This window comes from Ctenopharyngodon idella, chromosome 11 (assembly GCF_019924925.1).
Source record: "Ctenopharyngodon idella isolate HZGC_01 chromosome 11, HZGC01, whole genome shotgun sequence".
NCBI classification, from domain to species: domain Eukaryota; kingdom Metazoa; phylum Chordata; class Actinopteri; order Cypriniformes; family Xenocyprididae; genus Ctenopharyngodon; species Ctenopharyngodon idella.
In genome coordinates, this window is record NC_067230.1 from 4333801 (window position 1) to 4361795 (window position 27995).

The 27995-nt window shown below is 34.3% G+C and overlaps 2 protein-coding genes across 5 annotated transcripts in view; one reads left to right on the plus strand and one right to left on the minus strand.

The window, feature by feature from the left end:
* The window catches only part of pax7a (paired box 7a), a 65477-nt gene extending 57426 nt beyond the window's left edge, over window positions 1–8051 (minus strand). The window contains exons 1-4 of one of the 4 annotated variants that reach the window (XM_051912822.1): window positions 7459–8051; window positions 6256–6536; window positions 5982–6111; window positions 5624–5752 (exon numbers count right to left, since the gene is read on the minus strand). In XM_051912822.1, the coding sequence (XP_051768782.1) occupies window positions 5624–5752; window positions 5982–6111; window positions 6256–6536; window positions 7459–7543 (625 nt within the window). In that variant the 5' untranslated portion in view covers window positions 7544–8051. Of the gene's footprint in view, window positions 1–5623; window positions 5753–5966; window positions 6112–6255; window positions 6537–7458 lie in introns of all 4 variants that reach the window. The other 3 variants (XM_051912821.1, XM_051912825.1, XM_051912823.1) reach the window with 3 other exon arrangements.
* Window positions 8052–18039: 9988 nt separating this feature from the next.
* On the plus strand, window positions 18040–19844 carry mrps16 (mitochondrial ribosomal protein S16). The gene is made up of 4 exons (XM_051912837.1): window positions 18040–18239; window positions 18413–18437; window positions 18627–18887; window positions 18988–19844. Exons 2-4 carry the CDS (start codon window positions 18425–18427, stop codon window positions 19101–19103), a joined length of 390 nt encoding a protein of 129 aa, XP_051768797.1. The 5' UTR covers window positions 18040–18239; window positions 18413–18424; the 3' UTR covers window positions 19104–19844.
* Window positions 19845–27995: the final 8151 nt, after the last annotated feature.

Sequence of the window (27995 nt, forward strand, 5' to 3'; positions counted from 1 at the left end):
TAACACGATTGCGCACTATATGTTTTGGATGCATTTTCAGACCCCCTCCTCTCTCACTCACACACACACTTTAATGAGGCCTGTGCTCATCCGTATCGCAGCTTGTGTGTGTCAAGTGTGACCCGCCCTCGCAAATCAAATGGCTAAAACGGAAATGACAATTTACATGTCAGAATCAATTGTGTATTTAAGCCCCCATTACAAACATTAACCAGATACGAACGCAGCAAATACAATATCCATTAGAACTGCTCGAACGGAGAGGGAATTACGCACAAAGATCCAAGCAGATATACAGTATTATGTGTGATTCATGTAGACCTATTACATTCGGGGTTCTTCAAAGCACTTAAAAAGTTGAAAAATGAAATCCTCTCTGGTTATTAGCAGGAGCAGATAATAGCGTTTATGTGCGTAAAAGTCTTCTGCGCACTCCAGAATTGTGAAAACCGCACCATTACACGAATTCTCTCAGATATAAGAGAGTGATATTTTCTCCATAACATCTGTGCAGAGATTTGCACCGTCCCAGATGGCAAACCGCATTTAATGAACAGTCAGGCAGACTTGTCAAGCTAATATGAAGTCGCTTTGTACTGCAGTAGTCTCAAGTGTTTCTGATAAGCAAAAGACATCCACGGATCAAAGATCATAAGCTTCTCAATTTCCCTTAACTGAGCCTGAGCCCTCATTCACATCATCTCTACCCGTTTTTGGTTATTTTTAAACATCTCTGCAACACATCAAAACTCAAATTCAGGCCGTGTCTCGAGTTCACAGGTCATCCGCAGTCTAAAAACGACATTGTTAACTGGACTATAATCCCTGATTACAGCCGAGTCAATAAAAGACACATTAAAATACCAGCCATTTTCCCATTCATCATAGCTGGATCACTAGCAATAATTATTAAGTACTGATTTTGTTCATTTCCTCACATATCATTAAATCTATATTCGTGCCATGGAGTGATAAGGTCAGTGTTGTGAATTGTTACAGGGGCTTTTAAGCTGTTACCTTTCCAAATACTGTCCTATCAAACCAAAGCGTCAAGACACAAATAGAAACAATTATACTAAAAAAAATAATACATTAAGAAACAATAGGCTGTATACAGTAATCATGTTATTTAACAGGATGTAAATTAGTAGTAGTAGTAGTAGAAGTATTTTGAATAAATAAATAAATAAATTCAAAAATGTACACATCTAATGCCCTAGGAGAAAAAACAACAACTTGTAAGTAAGTTGTTCTGGCTTTGAAAAAAAATGTCACGATCAACAATGCTTGAATCCAAATCATGGCCAATTGCATCTGGTTCGGTAAATTTGATTGGTTCTAGGAATTAGAACTGCCTTTATCTGGATTTTAAGTAATGAGCAGTGTAATGGCGAAATGGACGCAAGCGTCATAATCAGCAGCTGCAGTGTAATATTATTATGAGCTTATATCTGTTCTTTTAATACGCCTGTCAACAAAAAAAATGGTTAATACCAGAGTATAAAAAGAAAAAAAAAAATATATGTTTAGCACACACTCACACACACACACACACACATTATATATATATATATATATATATATATATATATATATATATATATATATATTAGTGTTCCTTTACGCATGAAACCCTGGAGTCTATACACTAAAGAAAATCCCTCGCCAGTCAAATTGTAGCGCTGTGTTGAGACAGGGTGACGGGAGAGAAGAGGTTAATCCGTGTTTAATGCAGTGATGGTCCACACTCTGATGGTTATGTTATCTCTGCCCAACATTTGGGTCTCCTACAATTTCAGCCCAGCCAAAATAGCTGCAAGAAAGTGCAGATGGAGTCACTCTCGACGCCTGAGGAGAAAAAATATTAATAGCTAAATAACTTCCCCTTACTTTCACTTAATCTTCCTCTCTCTCTCTCTCTCTCTCTCTCTCTCTGTGTCCCTGTAACATATTCTATTCCAGATGGATTTGTTTAAAATGTCTCCCTATGCTTCGCTTTCAGTGCGGCTTTAGGCTCGAAAGTATCTGCTTTATTTTCATATAAATGTAGGAAGAGAGAGAAAATGTCCTGCTGGTGCGCGTCTAACCGAAACTCTACTTTTCCAGAATACTATCGCCGTGATATATCATAGGAAAATATTGCGTTTTAAAAATATATATTTCTATTTATCGCTGAGTTCGTGAACAGTGCGTACAATAATAGGCATCAGACTGCGCAACGCTCACTGCCATCTCGCCTACAGGTTTTTGATCAGCATTATCCCATAACAACACTCCTAAACCCCTGACTGAAGTCTGTTTGATTAGTCTGGAAACCTCAGGTAATCCACAGATTTGCTGAAGTGTCCAGTGCCACTCTCACAGATGGACGCGTGGTCGCGTTTAACTGATGCTCCACCAGACAAAAAGAGCACCAGGTGAGCTGTCAGACGCGGGGCTGCAGGAGCCCATTAAAGACTAATTAAGTTTGGCAGGTTTGCGCTAACTCTGCTGTCGCTCATCATATTTTTTTATTTCCGTAACGAGGATGGCAGGTGCACAAGATTATTATTATTGTAATGGCCACTAAACCAAATGTGGAAGTCATAGTTAAGGCTATTAAGGTTAGGAGATCTGCTCAGGGTGGAGGCGATATAGACAGCATTTATGTCGTTTGTTTTTATTAAAAAAATATATGTCGTATGCCAAAAAAAAATCTACAAGATTTTTAATTAATACTGCGTAATCAGACTAACGCCTAATAAACACATGCCACTAAATAAATAAATAAAATGTTTGCATGGATTTTATATGCCCCAAAAAATTAAAAATGTAAGGTCTGACTTTTTTTTTATTAACTATAGATTCTCCACTTTGTAATTAATTTAAGAAATTACAAGCACATACAATAAGTAAATAAATAAATAAATAATGCATGTTAAATATACCAACACATTTACGAGATTACGAGAATAAATAAATAAATAAATGTTTGCATGTATTTTGTATGCCAAAAATTTCAACAAAAATGAAAATATGAGGTCTGACTTTTTTATTTAGTCTACTGTGCAAACAAATTAACACCTTATAAACACATGCATTAGATAAATAAATAAAATGTTTACATGTATTTAATATGCCCCAAAAAGTCAACAAAAATTGTGAGGTCTGACTTTTTTATTAACTAGATTGTCCACTGTTCAATTAATTTAAAGCCTTACAAACACATGCAATAAATAAATAAACAAATAATGCATTTTGTATACACCAACACGTTTACGAGATTCTTTCAATGTAATAAATAAATGATTGCATGTATTTTTCTATGCCAAAAAAGTCAACAAAATGAAAAATGTTCTGACTTTTTTATTTAGTCTACTGTGTAATCAAATTAAAACCTTATAAACACATGCATTAAATAAATAAATAAATAAAATGTTTGCATGTATTTTATGTGCCCCAAAAAGTCAACAAAAAATTTAAAAAAAGTGAGGTCTGACTTTTCTTTATTAACTAGATTGTCCACTGTTTAATTAAATACCTTACATGCAATAAATAAATAAATAAATAAATAAATAATGCATTTTGTATACAACAACACGTTTACGAGATTCATCAGTATAATAAATAAATAAATAAATAAATAAATAAATAAATGTTTACATGTATTTTGTATGCCAAAAATGTAAAAATGAAAAATATGAGGTCTGACTTTTTTTAAACACCTTATAAGCACATGCAAAAAAGTTTACACGAATCCATCAATGTAAACAAACAAACAAACAAACATAAATAAATAAATAAATAAATAAATAAATAACAGATCATATAAAATAAACAGCAAATCTCATGAATTTACGCCCTGGGCGAGTCACTGTGAGCCGTTTAGAGATGAAAGTGAAAAGAAATAAAGGGGCTCAGTTTAATCAGGGCTTAAAAGCTCTTCTACATTAGGTTTGCGCGCGAAACCCCGGCGAGAGGAGCTGCTGGAGGATCAGTATGTTTCTCACCGGTGCCTCCGAGCTATTACACTCCTCAGCGACACAGACGCCCATTCAACACACGGCAGCTCTAATAAGTCTTAACATTATTAAATGTTATCCGGATGGTAAATTTAAAGAATCCCTTCAAAGAATTTAACAGAGAATTCAGTGTTGTGCCGAAGATGAGACACTAAAAATGACAAATTTATGGAATCATTAACCCAGACATGACGCACTCATAAACATTCCCAACAAATTAACAACCACAACCAGTGGAGAGCAACAGAGAGTTATTTTTCATGCATTTGTTTAATAACGAATATTAATTTTGCCACGTGTATAAATGCATATAAAATATTTATAAATGAGCGTATAACTTTGGAATAATTTAAATATATAGATATTTTTATTTAGCAAATTAATTGATTTATCACTATCATTTTATAGCAATTAAAGAAACTCAATGCGTCAGATAGGCTATGCGTAAACGTAAAAGTTTCACGTTGTCTTAAACCAACTGCGCAGTTACGCACAACTAAACGCGCACAAAAGACGCCGTTTTGCACCATGAAATGTTGAGCTTACAATTCTAAACGCTCCTTCATATTACAAAACTATCTAGCAGCAGGGAGCACTGAATAATTTATCTGCCTTTCTTTTCTTACTACCCTTTGTACAAAGTTTTCCCCTCTTTTCTGGGATCTTTGAATGGGGGGTCACCGGTCCGGTTACTCTTTTTGCTGACCGGCTCCAGTGCTTTTTCTCTTTTTGTATCTCAGTCTAAAGGTTACAAAGGCTTAAAACGAGATTGTTCATAACCACGTTTAGAAAAAAGGCCAAAAACGTATTGTGACCTGTTATATATATATATATATATATATATATATAATACAAATATGACATTTTAGAATTATTATATTTCGAAATAAAATAGTATAGTAATATATACATATATATATATTTTTATATATATATGGCTTAAAAATTATATATATATATATATATATATATATATATATATATATATATATATATATATATATAAATGTAATAAAATTACATTTTCTCAAATATATGAAGCCTTGCGGTTGCTAGTTATGCAATTCAATTTGAAAAATTCAAATAATTATTTTCAGCTCACAATATTATGAAGATCATATATAATATAATATAATATAATATAATAATGCAAAATGTTGCCAAAACAAGTCACTGCACCGCGTCCACATGTCTCGCGTAATGTAGTTGCTTAAACTGACATCGATTCTCAAATGGGTCAAACTGTCAGTTGTCGTTTAGGGGGTCGTTAAAACGCGAGGGAAATGGAATGTGCCACACAAATTAATTTACCAGGCTAAATACCTGACGTCAGGGCTCACATAAATAATTGAGTAAGTACCGAACAGCTAGCAGCATGAATAATGAGAGCTATTTGTACCATTTTTTCCAAGGGGGCGCACAGATTCCCCCTGGCGAGAATGAAGGACTGCAGCATCTGTCCCTTTCAAATACCTACTTAATGAAATATCAATTGCAACAACAGCACCAATTATAGCACCAGTCCATCATGATCTGTCAGTACAACTGATCCACACCAGAGTTTTAATACACAACTTTTACGCATCTGTTCGCACACAGTGAGAAATGTAAAGGCCTCTGACCTTTGTCCCCGAGAATCCCATCGATGCTGTGCTTGGTTTTCTTTTCTCCGTCTTCATCTTTTTTATCACAGTCGTCATCGTCATCTTTCTTGCCAAAACGAGCTCTCAAAACCCGACTAATGGAGCTAACTATAAAGAGAGATGATAATCACTGTAACGCCCAGTAGGCTATAAAAATCACCACACTAATAATGTAATTGTGAATATTTTATAGAGATCAAATTTTTCATTTACTATATAGGTGTCAAAGCGCACTAAAATTCCAAATCCAAAATTCCAAATCGAATGTTAGAATTAAAATGTTCGTCCTCTAAATTGTCAGTAAGAAAGAAATGCTGCTTACCGGAAGAGGCCTCACCTGAAGGAACCGTGCCTCTGTCACACACCCCGTCCTTCAGCAACTTATCCCGGATTTCCCAGCTGAACATCCCTGGATTCTCGCGTTTGTATTCCTCAATTCTCTTTTCAACGTCGGGTGTTGCAACTTGCTTTAGTGTAGAACAAAAACAAATTGTCGAGGAGGAGAAAACACACAGGGGAAAGAAAGAAACGCGTGTTCTGTTTACTATAAAACATTCGAATTCCATATAGATTTAAGAACTAAACTCTCCGTTACGAAATCGTTCACTCACCCTGGGTTTACTTCCACCTATTGCTCCCGGGCGAATGGAACCGGTCTCCTGGTACCGACAGAGGATTTTGGACACGCATCCGTGTGAGACCCGCAGTTGTCTGGAGATCACGCAGGGTCGAATGCCGTGATGGGCCATTTCCACTATTTTGTGTCGAATGTGATTTGGCAGTGGCCTTCCGTTGATGAAAACTCCACCGAGTTGGTTCACGCGACCTTGACCCAGAGGCGTTGAGACTGCGGAAAAACATTCAGGCCCAAAAAAGGAAACAATATCATACTCTGTAAGATAAAGAAAGTGACATGTTTGTATAAGTAGCCTACTTTGTGATATGAATTACCTGAATGTACATTTGTTGAACAGCTTTAGTTGTAGTGAAATGTAAAGTGTCGTCAAAACACAATAGCACTCTTTACTTGTGGATAATTTTATCTCAGAGTCTTGAGGGGTAAATTCACAGAATTTATCACATGCTGTCATTCTGGTTAATCAGCTAATATCAAGAAGCTATTCATGCTTAATGTCTGTTTATCGGAGGATGCGAATAATGATTAATCAGAGCCTGCAGAATCAATCCAAAAAATCTCATCCTGTTCACACATTTTCTTTCCTGAAGAATCCCTCTCTACTATCAGCCTGATGTGCTACGAGAGGATGTAACACTTGAGGACACTAATTGCCATTCAAGAGGCACTTTAAACCTCGATTATTCCCAGTCATGCAACACAAATATTAGTGTGATGCTTTGAGCCAGCTCTCAGCTTTGTGTTTTATTTCCCTTCACTGCTGCGAGATACTTCTGCAAATCCCACAGATTGCAGGAGACGTGGGTTGGAAGGCTTTCTTCAAACTGCTCTTAAGCACGAATTCACTCGATCTCGGAAAGACGTTCCCATTTAATGCGCGAATAATACGTGAGGACCGGAACATTTTACTTATAATGCTGCAAAAATTAATAAATCATTGATTGAAGTATGAGCTTGCTATTTTTTAAAAATTTTGTTCGGTCATGTAAATTATTAAATTCGATTTAAATCGATAATTTCGTTCTTTTAACCATCACTGTCGCGTAAAAGAGTGTTAGACAAACTTAACTTATTCAAAATAAAATATTATCTATATATTTTTTTTTTAATTATAAAACATTCTGTCAGTATATGTGATTAAAAAATAATGTTTTTAAGAATAAGAATCAGAAGTTACCTTCTAATGGGAATCCGGTTCTGGGGTAGTTCTGGCCTGGCGCTGGCCGCATCATTCGAGGAACTGTTCCTGGTAAAGTAGCCATTCCAGCTACTCCCAAACAATTTAAACTCTCACTAATAAATTAAAGAAATCAATCACACAGAAAGCTCCAGTGTTGTTTGCGCCGTGGAAACAGTAACGGATCCAAAGAATTTAAAAAGCAATCCAAACACACACACTCACACACACACACACCAGTGGACAATGCCCAGTGTGCAGAAGAAAAACTCAAGATTTGTTCTTACAGTGAATACCCAAAAACAAGAGCAGAGTAAAGCATGAAATGTGCTCTGAAGCAAATATTAGTGAGATGATCTGCTAGTTTTGATTACAGCTCCTGTTTGCTGCCTGAGAGGAGTTTAAGTGGCCAACTTTGGCGCACATAGTGGGAGGAGGAAGCGCGCGCTGCGATAGGCTCTTCAGCACTCTTTTATTCGGCATGGAGAGAAAGGGTAATGCCCAAGACCTGCCGTCCAATCGGGTGCAACTTTGCAGAAAACACACACGCACACCATTCCCTCCCACTCTCTCTCTAAATCAACACAGGAAATGTTACAATGAGTTTTCATTCATCTCTCATTTGAACTGAAACGTCAGTTTAATGCGTTGGACTCTCTCTGTACTAGGGAGACACACACACACACACACACACACACACACACACACACACACACATTTAATATATTATTATCATATAAAGCTACTCTAGAAATAAAAAACGAACACATTTTTGTGCCATTGTAGTGGGAAAATCTGTGTGATCCATAAATGTGTGCATTATGTGCTTGACATTTGTGCATATATCATAACTTACTATTTTTTATTAATAGATTCATAGTGTGGAATTATGTTTATTGTCATTATTAAATAAGAGAAAGTGATTTTGAGTATACAGAAAAAGAGAAACACGAAGGATATCCATCAGTTTGCAGTGTTGTATCATGAAAAATCTGATTCTAATGCTATTTTTGTGTAAATAAAGAACAGAAGGAACAAGAGTGCATCGAAAACAAACTTCAGCACACTTACCTGAGATTGAGGTGATGATGATGTACAAGAAGACTTGGCCTGAAACAACTGACATATTCAATATAGATAGAATACTTCATATAGCATTGATGATACTAATAATAATGCATCTGATATACAACAAAAATAAAGGTTTTTCGATTCTGAAACCCTCTTCTTAACAAGAATTTTACCTGGATAGAGTTGTTCTTTAGAGATTGAAAAAAGCTATTGTTTCAAAGGTTCTTCAGGTCAGTGTTTTAGTTTTGAAACACCGTTAAAAAAAAAAAAAAAAAAAGAAGAAGAATTGTTGGTTTAACTTAAAAATTTTGAGTTCATTGACATTAAAAATTTGAGTTAATACAATAAAGGCGATTGATTTAATCAACAGAAACTCAAAATATTATGTTATCTGAACCACGTTAATTATCTAAGTTGATTTGACAAAAGAAAACATGTTGTGATAAATCATGTTTACAATGGATGCTTTTTTCTGAACAACTAGAAAATGTTCATAATGGTCGAAAAACCATTGTGACTCTTGCTGAAACTTTATTTTAACAGTACAAGTCGCTTTAGCTGTTTTTCCGCGAGATCTGTGAGTCACATATGCACATATGATAAAAATCCTCCAGAATCTTTAGGTTGAATGGCTGTGCGCGTGCTCAGCTCTGTGGGACCGCCGCGCGCTGAGATTGTGTGGAAATTGCCGTGGCGAACACTCCTGGTGGAAAGCAATTTCACAAATAATTTTTACAACAATTAGGGAGTGTGGCGGGGTGAAATGGCGATTTCACATGCAGATGTTCCGGTAGGGAAGGACCTGGCGCCCGGCAGCGGAGCTCTGACCCTCAGTGTCCGGGTGTGGTGAGCTGCGCGCGGGTCAGAGACGCACCGGTGATAGATGCAGCATATCGATAACTATCAATTACAATAAAACACAGAACTTTAGGATTTAGTCAAAATAAAAATAAAAAAATAAAAAAAGATATACTTTTAAAAAATTAAACAACTGCACACTAGCCTTTCTCTCTCACTACATCATTTTTGTTAAAATATTATGGGCTACTTGACTCTCCAAAGTGCATAGGCTACGTCCCGTTTTGAGATCATTTAAGGAAAGATGATCATAAAATAATGATTATTGAGGTTGTGTGTGTGTGTTATCTCGTTTTGATTATTGTAACTTTACACTGTTCCATTTGGAATAAGTAAAAGCAAAGATTTGCCGGTATAAAATGCTCAGATTTCTTTCCAGAGACACTCAAAAGTGATGTCATGGATAATGTTATGAAAACATGAAACTTTAAAGTTAATATCCGGTTGACTTGAGCGTGGATAATTTATAGGTAACCTTTGAGTCGATTATTTATAGAGAATATATTTCAGCTTTATATGTCTGCTTTTTATTTAAACATATTTGTCTAAATACCATCCTGGATTGTTCGTTAAAAGTGTACAAAAAAGATTTTTGTCTATCTGAACAAAAAAAACAAAAAAAAAAAAAAGCGTTATCTAGGTTTAAAAATCAATTTATATGGAAACATCATTGCAAATAAGTCCAAAGAATGTTAATTTAAAGAAAAACAATATAGGGTATGAAAAAAATAAAGAATATTTTTATTATCCACCGCATATAATGAATGGAGAGTATCGCCACTAGAACTACCTAAATACAGCTTAAAGAATGTGGATTAATTGTGCATTAATTATTTAACTATTCAAAACCTGAAATAAAGCAAAAACACCTGCACAACAGCCATTGACAATATTATTGGACTGAAGAGGAATTCACTCATGTGTAAATGAATGTGTGTCCACTAGCAGGCGATATAGGTTAACTATATATGTCACGTAAGATGCTGCAAATCTGTTTTTACATCCTTCTTGCAATGGAAACATTGCATAAGATCAACACATGAAGCATGATACTATTTGTTCACCTGGTTACTTACATTAGAGTGAAGCACCTTTCTTAAAGGCAAAAGCAAACCTGAAATCCTGAAATCAAACCAGAACAGACTCATTATCAAAGTTCTTGTTTAGCATTACTAAGGGTGTGCTTTGTGGTCATTTTTTTCAACTCCAGTAATCTTTGGTCTATGTTAAAGTTGTGTAACCTGTGCTGGATCTGTTGTGTGTGTGTATATAGACACTGGAGAAGCTCCAGACTTTGCTGCCAGGTTTGAGAAACACTGGGGAACCCTGTACACAAACCGCAGGCTGGTAGGCCTCTTCCTCTCTCCTTCACGCTGTCCACACTCCCCACGGACTCTTGTTAACTTGCTAAGGCATGCTCACATCTGCTGAGAATTATCACAATGTGTTATTGCTTCCCAAGCAGAATTATTTTATCAGACGAAGAGAGTGAAAGTGTGTTGAGTTGTGTGTGAACAGGGTCGCTGCTTGTTTAACTTCACAGTTTCTCTGGCTAGGAGAAATGACACGTGACATGCACAGAAATCACACATGAGGACATATTAAAATCTTAAAGAAGCAAGATTAAGCATCAAAAAACTAAAGTCAAAACAGATATTTCTACTGGTTATACCTTGAATTTAATAGCCTACTGTAAATTTACAGATAGTACCAATGTTGACTTAAAAAAACGTCACTTTAAATGAAAGAGAGTGGACCAAAAAGGTATGGTAAACTACAATATAAACACTAAACATTTGCTTTAGTTGATAATGCATACACTGTGAAAAATAATTTTCATGATTTGTTATCACAACTTTTTTTCTTTCATCAAATCAACTTAAATAATTAACGTGGTTCAGATAACATAATATTTTGAGTTTCTGTTAATTAAACCAATTGCCTTCATTGTATTAACTCAAATTTTTAATTTCAATGAACTCAAAATTTTAAGGCAACCAGCGACCTTACTTTTTTTAAGTTAAACCAACAATTCCTTTTTACAGCGTAACCAAAAAACAAACTAGTACATTTTTTCAAAAAACAATTTTAATTTTCTGTCAAAATTAGTGTACTTGTCCATGCAAAACCATGCAAATTTATGGCAGATATTGGCTGAAATTGCATACCTTCTTGAGTATGTACTTATTTTAAATAAGTAGAATGAATTCTGGTTGATTGGGACACTTTTCCCCAGTCATCTCAATAGCAAAAAGTGTCCCAATCAACCTGAATTCACCCTATAATTACTTTATGGCCGATCTATATAGTATGAATGTGTGTAGTATGAATGTAATGACACTCACCATTTTGTCACTGTCATGTGACCTACCAGCGTCACTTCACTGCCTTTCACAAATCCTCTCCAGTGGCCTCATGGGATAGTAAAGTGTCCATTGTATGCGCACTTCAGTGCTGCATCCAAAATCTACTACTACTTCCTGCGAGATTCTGAAGACACTTTACTGTCCCATGAGACCATGGGAGGGATTTGTGAATGGCAGTGAAGCGACGTAACTGATGCTGCAGGTCACATGATAATGACAATATGGAGAATGTAGGCCTACATCTGGATTACATTCATACTACACACATTCATACTATAGAACATGCTTTTTTAACAGTCACAAAGTAATTACATATTAAAAAAATAAGTACCTGCTCAAGTGAGTATGCGATTTTGGACGCATCCCAGAATCTTTCCAGAAGTAGTAGGTCATCCGGGTACTTTTTGCTTATGCTTTTGAATTTTCCAACTATATAGTAGGGAAATATGTGGTATTTTAGATGTAGCCATGGTCTCTTGATAAGTCCCTCCTTCAATCCCATGCTTTCATCCACTATAAGTTTGCTCACTTCTTGGTGAAAGGTAAAAACAAAAGTGAAGCCATTTGTGTTGCAACATGCATTAAGCATCACATCTCATGTTCACATCATTTTGAAGTTTCTCTTTTTTCCAAGTACAGTTTTGAAAAGTAGATGTTGCAATTCCTAAGCAAGCAGAGTTTATATGGAAGGCACAAGTATATACTTACATGCCTGGAAGCACATGCAGCTAGCTGGAGAATCCCCCCTCTGACAGGCTTTAGAGGAGGCGCAGTAGGAGGCCTGCTGGATTGCAGAGATGGATTGGAGTAGAGGAGAAGAACCCCTCATGTTTGAGGGGACTCCTTAAGGAACACAGGAATGTGGGGGCCGATCAAGGCGAGCTGCAGACGTCTTAGACACTTATTGGTAAACAGCAGGTGAAAAGATAGTCCTCTGCATTGCCAAAATGCCTTATCATCTAAAAGCAGACATGTCACCTGTCTTTGTCATTTAAATACAAACGAATCTTGCTTTAATATGTATAAATCTAAATGGAATGTCAGGGCGCTTCTTTAGACCATGATTAGAGTGAGCAATGAAAAAGTATAGCACATAAGTGATTGTAGAAATTCACCCGCAGAATCCAATATAGCTTTAAAAAGTCAAGAAGGCAATGCCCTGCACTAATAATCCTCAAAATGTGCAAAGACACGAAGCGCAGATATTGACCTATTGGCCCACAGCGACATTAAACTCTATCAAAAGCAACTTCCATTAACAGAAGAACAATTTAGCTTTGTCTGGTAGCTTTTTTTAGTACTATCATTCGTATCATAAAACAGCGTTTTATTTATTTATTTTCTTTTAAACATTTACACTGACTAAAATGACCTGAGATCAACCCAAGTGCATGTTTCCATTACAACATGCTGATGAATATTTTAATTACATTTTACCTTGCAAATGAAGTGGCAATTATGAATTCTGTCTCAAACATATTCCAGTGGCAGAAAGAAACTAACAATATGAAAAGCATGAAACATTTAGTTCAGTTTTAGTCATTCATTAACCATTTCAGTCGTATCTGACTCTTTGGGCCATCTCTCACCATACACGAGAGACTGTCCATGAATTTTCTTGGCGATGATTTTCCTGGGGTAGGTCGCCAGGTCTTTCCCCAATCCTCCCCATTACATGGCTTGGGATTCACGCACACACGTACGGACAATTTAGCATCTCCAGTTCACCTATACTGCATGTTTTTGGATTGTGGGAGAAACCAGAGCACCCAAAGGACACACGCAGACACAGGGAGAACATGAAAGATTCTGTGTACAATTTAGGTACTAATATGTACACCTTTGGTACCAATATGCACTATTTAGGTATTAGGTATTTAGTCTTAGGCCACCATTAGATGTTGTTTTAGCAATGATATAATGACCATATATAATTATTTCTCAGTCTCTTTATTAGAACATAACCAGAAAATACAGTAAATTTGTATGCAGTATTAAAAAAAAATTATAGGCTGAAGTGGCAAGTATTTAGTGACCTCCCCTTACACTTGAGCAATAGGAACCTTGGAATGGAAAAGAACTGGAAGGCCAAGAAAACTTTCAAAATCTGATGAGAAGTTTCTCAGAGTTTCTTCTTTGAGAAAATGAGTCCAGGAGACATGTGACAGGAGGTCACGCAAAAACTGATTTTTGCTTAAAGAAACAATTTTGTTCAGAAATTTTTTTACATTTTGTTTGTATCATAATAAAGAGACTGAAAAATTTATATGGATGGTCATTACCCTAATGACCCTAATATGGAGGGTCAATTTTTTAAAATTAAGATTGAATAAATAAGCTTTTCATTGATGTATGATTTGTTAGGATAGGACAATATTTGGTCGAGATACAACTCTTTGAAAATCTAGAATCTGAGGGTGCAAAAAAATCTAAATATTGAGAAAATCGCCTTTAAAGTCCTTAGCAATGCATATCCACTCACAAAAATACATTTTTGGTTTATTTACGGTAGGAAATTTACAAAATATCTTCATGGAACATGATCTTTACTTAATATCCTAATGATTTTTGGCATAAAGGAAAAATCGATAATTTTGACCCATACAATGTATTGTTGGCTATCACTACAAATATACCCGTGCGACTTATGACTGGTTTTGTGGTCCAGGGTCATATACATATATATATATATATATATATGCAAATTGTTGACCTAATGTTGTTTTTTAGGGTTATAAAAATATACTGTAGCAGGCAAATCTTCAGTAAAGGAGTCGTTGCTCTGCCCAGAACACCATGGAAATTAAACTGATATGAAGATCTATTGACCCATATTAAGATCCTGCTGGGTTCCTGATTACCCCTTTTGACATCCTTGTGTTGGGATAAAATTGCAATTTTCTTAAAAATGAACCCATTCTATTCAGTTTCTGATTTAAAAATCAAAACAAACAGTTTTATGATTTTTAAATAAGAAATGTTATAGTATAAAATGAGCAAGAAATAATCAAGTTAGAAAATCCTGCAGTATTTCTAGGTTAGTACTAAAAAAAATAGCAAATTTGTGACATTACAAAGAATATAAATATGAACATTTCACAAGCAGAATCAGATTTTTGAATCCACACTCGTGCATATACATACAGATGCTCTTTTCAGCTTTTTAATTTATTTGTCATTTAAATGTGAAGAATGCCTCAGATGTATTGCATTAGATTTATGTATGTTTTTGAAGAATACGACCTTGGTTTTCAACAAAACTGTCTTTGTGATCTCACAGAAACTTCAGACGAACAGACAGGCTATAGGGCCATATCCTCTTGCGTCCTGCGAACTGAAGTCTGACCTCTTGAACTTGCGCGCTCAAACAGGGTCTGGACACTCCAGAGTGTGATCAGGTCGCGACCCAGCAGGGAGGTCACAGTGAGTTAAGTATCCTTCTTAAACGTAGGGGTGAGAGCTCTTATCTTTAATGAAGTGTGACTATCCTGTGCTGCCACTGTCTGGCCTGACCGCCCTCTCAGCTAAAGGCACGTTATGAAGAGGAGCGGAGAGCTCATCTAATCTGCACAACTCAAAAAATAAAAGGCTTTTACATCCATAAAGCCCTTTAAAGTCAATGGGAATGATTTGTTTCCACCATCCTCCAGGACAAATCTACGTATATAAAGCCACTCGATCTGATCTGATCTGATCGTGGCATCTCTGGATTTTTGTGGTTTTGTCAAATTTACAGATTACAAATTGCTTGATGAAGGCCATTTACTAAAAATAAGATTACATCAAGAAACAAAATGAATTTAAAGTTGCAATGTTACAACTCTCAGATTGTTGCCATTATTAATGGATTAATAGAAATGGTTGGTTAAATAAACTTGCTATGCTATAAAGTGTAAAATCATGAGCACTTTGGTTTAGTTGATGGTTTAGTTGGTTTACATGTCATTAATGCATATTTAATATTTATTTGCCTAATTGCCTAAGAGTTCTGACAATGCTATAGAGTAAAAAATGCTGTATAACATAGTTTTTTGTTTGCACCCTCTGATATAGAAGTGTAGACTCATCTGTGATGCCTGCAAAACTAAAAAGGTTACAAACATTAATGTATAAGCTTATGTTTTGCTCTTAAATAAAAGAGTCATGAGACTCTTACAAACCTTAATGACATGTGATAAACATACCGACATGTCTCAATCAGTTAAGACATCCCTCTTATCACCAGAATGAAGGAAACTCTCTGTTTACCCATGATAAAAGTGGCAGGACCCATTTTGCATGCAGTCCGAATTAGTTTCAGTGAATCCGTCCACAAACCCATGACAGATAAAACAGATCATTTGATCCACGACACGTGAAGCCAAACTCTCTTCACCCTATGAGATAACAAATCACATGCACACACATAAAACAATCAAATCTGTAAAACCGACAGGTAACCCAGTGAATGCAGGTATATTATCAGTTATCCTTTAACTAGATATTCTTATTTCAGGTTTAAATCATCAAAGCAAAGCTCCAAAGGCTTTCAAAATAAGTGTATACACAATCAAGCTACTGAACACATTGTTCTGTTTGTGACAACTTGCCCCAGTAGCTGGTATCTTGTCACAGTAGGATCTATTAAATTATTAAAACAATTATGAAATACAAACAGCAAAAGTTTCCATACAAAATTAAGTAATCAACTGTATAAAATTACAAGAAAAATGCATGTGACAACTTGCCCCAACCACACCTTGCTAGATCAATCATTTGTTTAATATCTATCCTTATTATACACTGTATATGCATATACTGTTATATACAGTACTTTGATTTAATGCATGTCAAAGTGGCTTTACTGTGTTCACTTCACTCTAAAAAATAGCTGTAAAAAATTAAATGAATTTACACAGTAAAATACCGTTTTCCATCGAAACAGTAATATACTGTAAAAACAATGCATTATTTGTCATTTTCAAGAAAGTAGCCTATAGGTTATTTTCTACAAAATGACAAATATTACCCAGAATGCATTGTTTTTTTAATGGTATATTACCGTTTTAATGAAAACTGTATTTTCGTTTTTTTACAGCTATTTTGTTAAACTAACATTAACTATAACATGATGATACTGTAATTTTTGACTTAGGTGTTTGAATCCAACATATAAAACCACTACTAAAACAACAAAAACATTTGTGCATTTAGACGCTTGAGTCAAAATCTTATAGTTACTGAAATATAGTCCATAACCAGTTAGAAAAATAATGATTAAAACCTTTATGGTGAAATGGTGGCATATAATATGTCACTCATCTTGAGCTTGGATTGTATTAGTGATGGGCGTAATAAATTAGGTGGATTTGGTTATTTTCTATTCATTCTGGGGGATTTTTCCACTTAAAAAATAATTGCATTGATATTTGGTACAGAAACAGTGGATTAAAGGTGCAGTTCAGCTAAAAAGCATTTATTTATATACAATATCAGCAGATTTATGACGTATCTACAGTTTGCATCTCTGCTGGGGTCTCACTAGTGAATAACTGTTTAAGATTATCATCTTAAACAAATCATTTACCCCTAATTACAAAATATCTAAATGATTTGACACTGGCTCAACCACTTATATCCTTGTCATGTATAAACATACTACAGAGGGAATATCAAAATCTTGTTTCCTGCTTGTTGTTTTAAACAGACCTTGTCCTTAAGTGAGGAATTCTCTTTTTTTCTGGTGCGTTATCTGGTCATCCGAATAAGCTGGAAAGGACAGTCACGGATGATTATGGCCGTAAAAGCTTGTCTTATGGTCCACAGGAGCATGAGATCTTCACAAGAGCATCAGCCAAAAGTGAAAAGAATGGGAGTTTTCAGCTCAACTTTCTCTGCTGATCCACCATAAAAGATGCATTTGGTTTGCCCTGCATCTGTATCTGTTCATTCACATTTAAATACTTACTTCAATTTTACTGGACAAGTTTAATGATGATAAACTTTTAACAGTGACGTGGCAGTGCTCCATTAAAGTAAAGGACCAAGACCAACTTAGAGCTGATCTTTTCCATGATGCTGGTGTGATGCTACTTTAGTTGTTTGACAGCCAGAAAAGTGTGAAAACAATATACGTCTGAATAAATAAACTATTCGTATTTTCAAAAAGCAAAATACAAAACAGATCTTTGTAGAACAAAACTGCCACCTAGTGGCCGAACTTATCACATTCCATCTACGCATGAATATTAATGACGTTGTGTTGCGGTTGTATTACATTCCTAGAACGTACACACGTAACGTACTTAATATTCATAAGCAAAGCCTTCACAATAGTAGGATCGAGAAACACTCTTCCGGTCCGGGAGAAAAACATGTCGGCGCCCTTGCGAATGTCATGTTGACTGTCTTTATGTAGTATGCGTGTTCTAACGCTACCACAAACACGTTAAGCTTATATTTAATAATATTACAGACGTTTCTGCATGCAGTTACCGGATATATAAGGTATGTGTTTTTTTTTTTTAATGCGAAATATGGTTCATATAGGCTAACGCATGCTCTCATAAAGACTAAATTATTTTGTGTAAGACCTTATTTGTATGGCAAGTTGGTAATATGGTATTGCATAGAGTTTTATAAATATGTTCTATTTACTTATTGTATTTTGTTGTCAACAGAATCTGTCAATCATGGTCCATTTATGTAAGTACTCTTGAAGCCCCAATGCTAATGCTCTATTTTGGTCCTGGAGACTCCTAAATAACGCACATTTTGGATGTTTCCCTGTAAAATGTGGTCTTCAGGACCATTATTAAGTCTCACTGCTTAACTTCAGAATTAAAGCCTCATGTTTGTGACATAAAAAATTATGCATTATGTCTTTTGTCTTAGCATCTTTCCTGCTCAAGAAATATCATGGTGGGCATGTGGTCATCAGGCTGGCATTAGGAGGTGTCACTAACAGACCCTTCTACCGCATTGTGGCTGCTTATAATAAACGGGCGAGAGACAGTAAATATATCGAGCAGGTGGGATCATATGACCCTCTCCCGAACATTCACAATGAAAAACTTGTTGCCTTCAATTATGAAAGAATCAAGTACTGGATTGGATGCGGCGCCCATACGACAAAACCAGTGGCCAAACTTCTAGGTAAACAGGATTGGAATTATTACTCATTATTTCATTTAAAAACAATGCTTAGTGATTACAGCAAAAGGCACTGACACTGATCCTTTTTTTCTCTGAGCAGGATTGGCTGGATTTTTCCCACTGCATCCAATGACAATAACAGAAGCAGAGCGGAAACGAAAAGCCGCTTCGACAGAAGAAGTTGAAACAGAAAGTCAAGACCACGAGGAGCAATAAAACCAAAGAGGCACTGTAAACGTAAAATAAAATGTTAATGATTACTTTGCATCTCAATAGTGATGATTACCTCACATTGAGCTTTTGTTTTAACTTTTATGATGTATTATATTTTGAGGGTTTTGGCAACAAGCTTCATCACAGGTTTAAACTCCAGACATGATTCAAATTTCCTGGAAATGGAAACAGTTTGAAAGATAAATGAGGGCCTTAGACACTGAAAGTGAATTCTGTAATCATTAAGATTGAGAACCAACGATCAGCTAATAAAATTAATGAATGATCTGGCCTGGGGAATCTACACTGAGAGTTGAAATGAACATTCTTCCTTGTTTAATTTCAGGCCAATTTATCTCAACCTAATGTTTACACAATTGTGTAACTCCTTAATAGCAAGCAATGTACTGATGTATCTAACTGTATACACCCATGTTCTCGTATTAAATCATTTTTATAATTTGTCAGAGGACCCAAATTCTTTCTGAGGTCAGCTTATGAAATACAAGAGTGATAAATATGAGCTATATGCATTGTATATGTTTTTAAATAAGTCATCTGAAGTAATGCTTATTCTTTTGTCATACTGTATTAGTGAAAATGATTGATTTTGCTTGGCTCTGTAATTGCTGCAATATTGTTAAGTATGTACATACTGTTGAGACTATAATGTTACAGTGTAAATGTAGTGAATCTGATTGCTGTTTGAAAGATCAGATGCAATACAGTTTGAGTAATCAAGAATCTTATCTTTTATGAGAGTTGAAATGTTATATATTGCTTATTTCAATTTACCAATGGTGTGTTGAAGGTTTTATAGATGGGCTGTGCATTCTGTGTATAGTTATGTAACATCAGATTACACAAATGAATCAGAATGTTCTTTTTAGAAAATCACAACTAGGCGTTTATTTTTTAATGAATTTATATTTTACATTAGTGTTTCCTGTAGGGAAGGAGGTTCATATATGAAATCTATCAAGTAAAAGATTTCTCAGACTTCGCTATTAGAGCAGTGTTGTTGCTGTTAAGTAAAACTGTTCTCTGTATTGAAATAAAGCTGAAATATATATGAATATTAGATGGAAATCTTAAAATGAAAAAAGATGCTAATAAAGTTGAAGTACTAAAATTACTACAATGAAAACTCAAAAATATATTTTTAAAAACTAATAAAATTGACAAAAACATACAACTACTCAAACTAAAATAAAAATCTAAAAATAAATGATAATTCAAAATACTATAATAGTATTATTCTAAAATAACACTGGTATTGGCCATGCATGCAAAGTGATGAAAACCCCTTTTAAAGCAATACAAAATACTCTAAGAGTTGGTCTTCAACAAAAAGAAAAGAAACATTCATTTAAGGTCAGTCCACACCCTAAAAAAGACCACATGCATGTCCACATGGAACAAGGAAACAATCAGATTTACTTACGTCAACTCGCCGTTTTATAAAGCCATTGATGTCAGCTAGTCTGACTCAATATTTATGCAGTTTTGTTACTTATTGCTACAGTCTAAAATATAAATATCTCGTAAATACAACTGAAAGTAATAACAGTTCTCAATTTATCTGCAACACAGATGCAAGTGACAAATTAAATCACTACTTTAAAAAAGACCTTAAAAAACATGGTTTTGTATGGGAATTATTGGAAGATATAAGCAAAGCTTGACTTCACATGAAATGTGAAATTAAAAGCAATAAATACTAGTGTATCAAAACATTTGTTTATAATCATATCCACCACCCCCCTTATTTTTGTGACCAATGTGACAAAAAGGATGCTACCTTTTGGGAGACAATACACTTTCTACAAACTCTTATAAATTGAAATCCACAATTCAGAAACAAAAATAAGCACAGTACTGAAACTTACGCAAGAACATCAGTCAGTCTCACTGTTCCAATCTATTCCTAAAGTGTTCAGTGGTCTTCAGGTCTGGGCTTTGCTCAGGCCAGTCTAGTTCTTCCACACCAGACCACATTTTTCTTGCCACTGTCGCCTTTTGGCTTGCTTAGCTGGGGACAATTAATATTCAGCAATATTATTGACTTGAATGCACTGACACTATTGATGAAAACTGAACTGAGCTGGATGATGACATCACATTACATAACTGATGAACACACAGTTATCTAATCAAAGTGAATCAATACTGAAATACAAAGTTCTGTCATGAAAATCTAGGTGGCAAAGGCCAATAGGTCCTCAACCCAGTCTGATTGCCATCACATCATTCTCTATAGGGCACAGCTGATTGGTTCCTGCTGTAACAGTAGCCAATGAGCTCACTGCTCAACCTTCAAATACTTGGTCAGTATTTGCTGTAGCAGTTGCAGTTAGCTTTTCAGAAACCCTCCATCTTCCCCATCTTCTACCTCCAACATCTTAAGGCTAAAAGTAGCCCCTAACTTGCCGATTTAGGAGAAACTCTTAAAAATAATGAGTGTGTCAGTCCTTATTTTAGGACTCCTACATTTTTGCTCTAAGAGTATTTCACAAAGCCTAAGTCACTGAGACCAAATCACAAACAATCCTAATCCACCTAAAGATACGGTACACTATTGAGGCAATAGTGATAGAGCCTCAGGTGCTGAACCTTTTCTTCAAATGCAATACATATTTTGATTTATAGATTTGAAAATTTTTTTTATATATATAATAAGTGTATTTGGCGTGCTGTCCAAGGGGATCAAGGACTCCAAGCTTGGAATTTAGCCCAAACCCAGAGTTCTCCCCATATCCCCAGCCAAGAGTGAGGAATGGGGTGGCGAAGGGATGCAGAAAACCATGGAGGTAACTATAAGTGAGTCGGCTCCCATCTGTGTAAATATACCTCCACTCAAGCTGATAGACCGTTCGAACGCGCTCCTCCAAAACTTTGTTTATAAAACATAATTTGTCGCTTGAATTCTGCAATCTCTTGAGACACAGACATGTAAGAGGCTCACAATTAGCTGAACATAATAGTTTAATTAATTTTAAAACCTTTATTTGAATATGGCAACATTTTTATTAAAAAATCTTTTTAATTGAATATGGCAACATTTTTATTTTAAAACCCATCCATAGCATACCCAACCATACCCTTCCCTTTCTCTTAGCTTAAGACTTCTGTCTATTCCAATCTAATCAGATCTAAACAAAACATATCAACATTGTCATACCCATTACTATGCCAAACACTGCGAGAGTTGTCATAACAGAACTGATTTCAACTGAATAACCGTTTACTTTATAGAGCTGCTTTACACCAGATTTGAATTCTGTTTGCATCATTGAATCATTATTTTCCTGTTTATCACTGTAAAGCTGCTTTGAAACTATCTGGGATGCATTTCCCAAAAGCATTGTAATGGTCTCTACAATCAAATTAGCTCACTATGCTTTTGAGAAACGCAGCCCTGTGTTGAATAAAGAGCTATATATATATATATATATATATATATATATATATATATATATATACAGGTGACTTGACTTCAATTATTTCTGCAAAGGTGCATTGTCATGCTGGAATAGAAAGGTCCCATTCTCAAAACATTTTGTTGCAACTGTTGCAAGCAAGCAAGTTAAAGGCGAACAATTCAGGATGTCACTGTATGGTGTAACATTAGAAGTTTCAGTAACAAAACCTGTTATGGCAAAGGTAGTATATACTCTGCTGAAAAAAAAAAAAAAAAAACAAACAAACAAAAAAAAAAAAACATCTTAAACCAGCCCAAGCTGGCCTTAGCTAGTCTCTCAGACTGGTCTGTTGGCAGGTCAGAATGGGAACCAAATGATTGCTTAGCTTAACACCAGTTTGGCCAGGCTGGGAGAACATCTTAAACCAGCTAAGACCAGCAATCCAGCTTCGACTGGTTTAAGCAGTTTTTTTTAACCAGGGTATGTTTTTGTCTTTCTTGAAAATGCTTATTGGTAAAATTTACTGAGAATACAGAACACTTTAATCCATTGTTTGAGCTGAACTTCTGTGATGGATAAACACTGTAATGTCTTTAATACATCAATTATAGCACTCAAATTTAAAGGTGTTTCCTCCGTGGTATGCTTTCCATTTCAATTGAAATGCCCTTTGGTTTTAAGCAATCCATATGACTAATGATTTTCTCTATGACTCAAAAATTTTAGATAGCAAATAGGTGTGGAAGACATGACCATAGGTCAACATATTCTATGCCTATTGTAGAATCAGTGTTTTCCTGTGGTTGCCATATGAAATCGATTAACACACACTATTTATAGAGTGTCACAAGGAGGAATGAACCAGTGTGACTAACCTCAAGAATTACATTTCACACATAACTCGTTTTTTTTGGGGGGGTTTTTTTGGGGTTAATTTTTCTTGTGATAGACATGAATATCTCAAATCATGTGGCTGGTGAGGAGAGACCTTTTTTATGACTTTTTTTTCTAGCAGATGATAAAACGGGTGGAAAAATCTCATAGAGATACAATGAAGGAATGACGCAAGTCTGTACTGTATTTATGCAAAACCTAGCAACCTCATATCAACTGTTAACTGTTAAACTGATAAGTTTCTAAAGAGTGTAATATGATAGTGTGAAACAGTTGTTTAACACTTTGTTGCCTATTAGGCTATAACAAATAATTGTTGAAAGTAAAGCAAAGCATCAACTCAAAATGCAGCTCAAAATGCAGTCAACTAAATCTCCTGTCTGTTTAGTTTTGGAAAACAATTTATTTAGATCTAAGAAAGCCAAACTTTCAGGTAATCTTTGGCTTTGTTTTGAGTGATTTATTATTCACCTTTTAGAATTTATCATGACCTACAAAATGTTAGATAACAGTACAAGCAAAGGGTATTTTAAATTGAATTGCAATATATTAACTGGAATAGTTAATGATCTTAAAACTATGACATGTCATTGAATGTACAACTTAATCTTACCAGTTTCTTATCTTTTTTTTTTTTTTTTTTTGGCGGTTTCTCTTGTCTTTAAGTACCTATAAAGAGGAACAAGTAAAACTGAGAGCAAAATACAATATTTAAAAAGACAATGAAAAGAAGAAAGTTTCGTTTCTCTCTCTTAGGTTTATTGCAGTACAGCACGTCATACTGAAAACTCCTTGGAAAGGGCTTAACAGGTGAAGGTCATATAACTGTTCGGGCATTTCATAAGCACACGCGCTCCCACCCAGTGTGGTTTACAGAAGGCGTGAACTTACCTTTTTTAACACAAAACTGGCCATACTTGATTACATTTATTGCTTGCAGGGAACACGTACACATCATCTTCATAAGATTGATGTTGAAATTTAACTGAGGAGAAACGCTGATGGCAGGTGCATTTGGCTGACTACTGTCACATGAAAACTTCAGAGCAGATATTTTATAACTATTTATTCATTTTAAACAAACAACCATCTAACAGAAACAATCTCAACATGAATTTCTGGAAAAATACTTTCTTTATTGCCTCAATCCTGCTGGTACATTTCACAGTAACATCAGGTAAGTTTAAAAAACCTCTCATTATTTATTTATTTAACTAAATTGATTACTTAAAACCAAAATGTTGTTGGCGGGGGGGAAAAAGAATGTCAATAGCTGGTGGAAAACAGAAAAAGACAAAGCTAAGTAATTGCAGTAAAACAATCTGACTACATCTTCACATTTCATAGTTGACTCGAGAACATATAGTTATTTTGTGAATTTGTATTATATACAGAGCTGGGTAGATTACTTATGAATTGTAATCAGTTACTTATTACAAATTACATGACAAAATTTGTAATTTTGTCACTAATATAATTAATATAACACATTCTTGGTAATGTAATCTGACTACTTTTGGATTACATTTAGATTACTTTTGTGCTAACCCTTATTTGATGTCACATACTGTATATTGTAGGATAATCTTGTACTATTTTGACAGATACAAAGGAAAAATATATTCCAAAAAATATATTCTATTCACTAACAAGAGCCTCAACAGATTCTTTTTAAAGTGCAATGTATGGACAGTTAATACTTCAAAATACTAATGTACCTGTTAGTGTTTGCTGATAGTAACACTGAATAAAACAAAATCACATCTTATGATTTTAAAACATATTTACTTAAAATTAAGTACATTTAGAAAACAGCAACATTACAAAACCAAAAATTGAAAAACATGAAATTGCATTTTCACTGCTGCATCAAATATTTCATCTATATTTCATATATTATTATTATAATAATAATATTATTATTAGTAGTATTATATTATTATTATTTCATATATATATTTCATATATATTCATCTATATTTCATCTAGCCTATATTTCCCCCTCACTGCTGGAAAAACTCATCACACAACAAACGTATATAAGCGGCATGTTTATTTTGAAAAAAATATAAATGTTAAAAAAATGAAAAATTAGGAGAATCAGTGAATTGTGAACAACTTACTGCCATTGTGTAAATAATATGTAATCATGTAATCCATAAAAAAGTAACTGTAGTCTGATTACGAGTATTTAAAAAAAAAAGTAGTTTACTCTAATTACAAGTACTTGATTTTTGGAATCTGATTATGTAATCCAGATTACATGTAATCCGTTACTACCCAGCTCTGATTATATATCACAGGAGTTTGAATGATGTACTACATTTATCACAAATACAGGTTGTATAAGTAGTAGTTCACAACAAATTCTCCCATGTCTCCAAATTACAAATCATGCACTGAAATAAAAGTATCTTTGACAGGAATGCAGTGATAAAATTCTCATTTATTCAACATTTTTTTAGTCTAAATCAGGGGTGTCCAATCCTGCTTCTGGAGGGACAGTTTAGCTCCAACTAGCTCCAATACACTTGCCTGGAAGTTTCTAGTGAGTCTGAAGATCTTGAGTAGTTTTGTTTAATTAAGGTCGGAGCTAAACTCTGCAGGAAAGTGACCCTCCAGGAGAAGGTTTGGACACCCCTGGTCTGAATATTTAAAAATTTGCCTCAAACATCTTTCACAAATTAGCAGTCATTTGTTAAATTTATAATTTAATGAAGTTGGATGCATTTAAACTAATACACAAAGGTTGAAGTAATAAAATATTCAAGACACCCATGCTATTCTAACAGCGGTATGTAATGAATTTACTCACTGACAAAGCTCTATAACGCAAATTTAGTACACATACATATAGTAATGTTAGTCAATACAAAAAAAATATTAAAACACTAAGATTATGAAAGACAATAGTGACAAATACACTACCAGTCAAAAGTTTCATAATAAATACAGAAAAAACAATAACATTGTGAAATATTATTACAATTTAAAATTATGGTTTTCTATTTTAATATACTTTAAAATATAATTTATTTCTGTGATGCAAAGCTGAATTTTCAGCATCATTACTCCAGTCTTCAGTGTCACATGATCCTTCAGAAATCACTGTAATATGCTGATTTATTATCAATGTTGGTAACAGTTGTGCTGCGATACTTTTTCAGGATTCTTTGATGAATAAAAAGTTAAAAAATATCAGCATTTATTTAAAATAGAAATCTTTTGTAACAATATACACTACCGCTCAAAAGTTTGGGGTCAGTAATTTTTTTTCTTTTTTTGAAAGTAATTAATACTTTTATTCAGAACAGATGTGTTAAATTGATAAAAAGTGATAGTAAACATTTATATTGTTAGAAAAGATTTATATTTTGAATAAATGCTGTTCTTTTTAACCTTTTATTCATCAATGAATCCTAAAAAAAAGTATCACAGGTTCCAAAAAAATATTAAGCAACTGTTTTCAACATTGATAATAACTAAGTATCAAATCAGCATATTAGAATGATTGCTGAAGGATCATGTGACACTGAAGACTGAAGTAATGATGCTGAAAATTCAGCTTTGATCACAGGAAATAATTATATTTTAAAGTATATTAAAATAGAAAACCATAATTTTAAATTGTAATAATATTTCACATTATTATTGTTTTTCTGTATTTATTATGAAATAAATGCAGCCTTAATGAGCATAAGAGACTTCGTTCAAAAACATTAAAAATAGTAATGTTTCCAAACTTTTGACGGTAGTGTATGTGTGTATATATATATTGACCCTTTATATATATATATAATATATATATATATGGACGGGATCAGGGAAGATCCGCAAGCCAGGACTCGAACTTGGGTTGACCAAAGTGCGATGGCACTATATGTTGGCGCGTTGCCCATGAGGCTATCAGTGTCGACATCTTAAATGATATTTTTAGTAGTGAAAATTTTGCTAGCTATAATAGCTAATTCAGCAAACTAATTGGTAACACAATGCTTTGATAACATTAGCATAGCATTCTCCCTTTCAAGTGTCATGGCAAAGCATGCTGGGAAATAAATCCCAGCCCAGTTTCAGGTAAATTTAAGTTCGTCTAAATTAAAAGAAACAAGTTCATAAAACTCAAAACAATGAAATGATTCAGATTACTTCAAATATGTCAGTTTCATGAACTCAAAAGAAGAAGAAAGTTCTAAATACTCATAAAAGTTAATTTAACTGAACAAATTTGTTTTATTTGAGTTTCCCTATTCAAACCAATTAATTATTTTGAGCGTTAGAGTTTACAGTGTGGTAATGTATAAATTTTATATATATTTCTATTTTATATTCATTTATTTTATTTTTATAATAATTTCATGATTAGAACTGATAGAACGTAGTCAAATATATTTATTTTTATATTAATTCTATATTAACATGTTATTTATTTATTATTTTAATCTCACTTATATTGTACAGATGCCTCACATCCATGTCAGAGGTTGGCGTGTTACAAAAATTTTGCTTTCTTACTTCAAGAATGTACTGTAAGTAAAAAATAAGTGACATTGTTTGTATCCATATAGATTTTTTCCCT

Coding starts and splice junctions, on each gene's coding strand:
- mrps16 (XM_051912837.1), top strand. Junction 18,888..18,987: donor ACCAGTGGCCAAACTTCTAG/GTAAACAGGATT, acceptor TTCTCTGAGCAG/GATTGGCTGGATTTTTCCCA.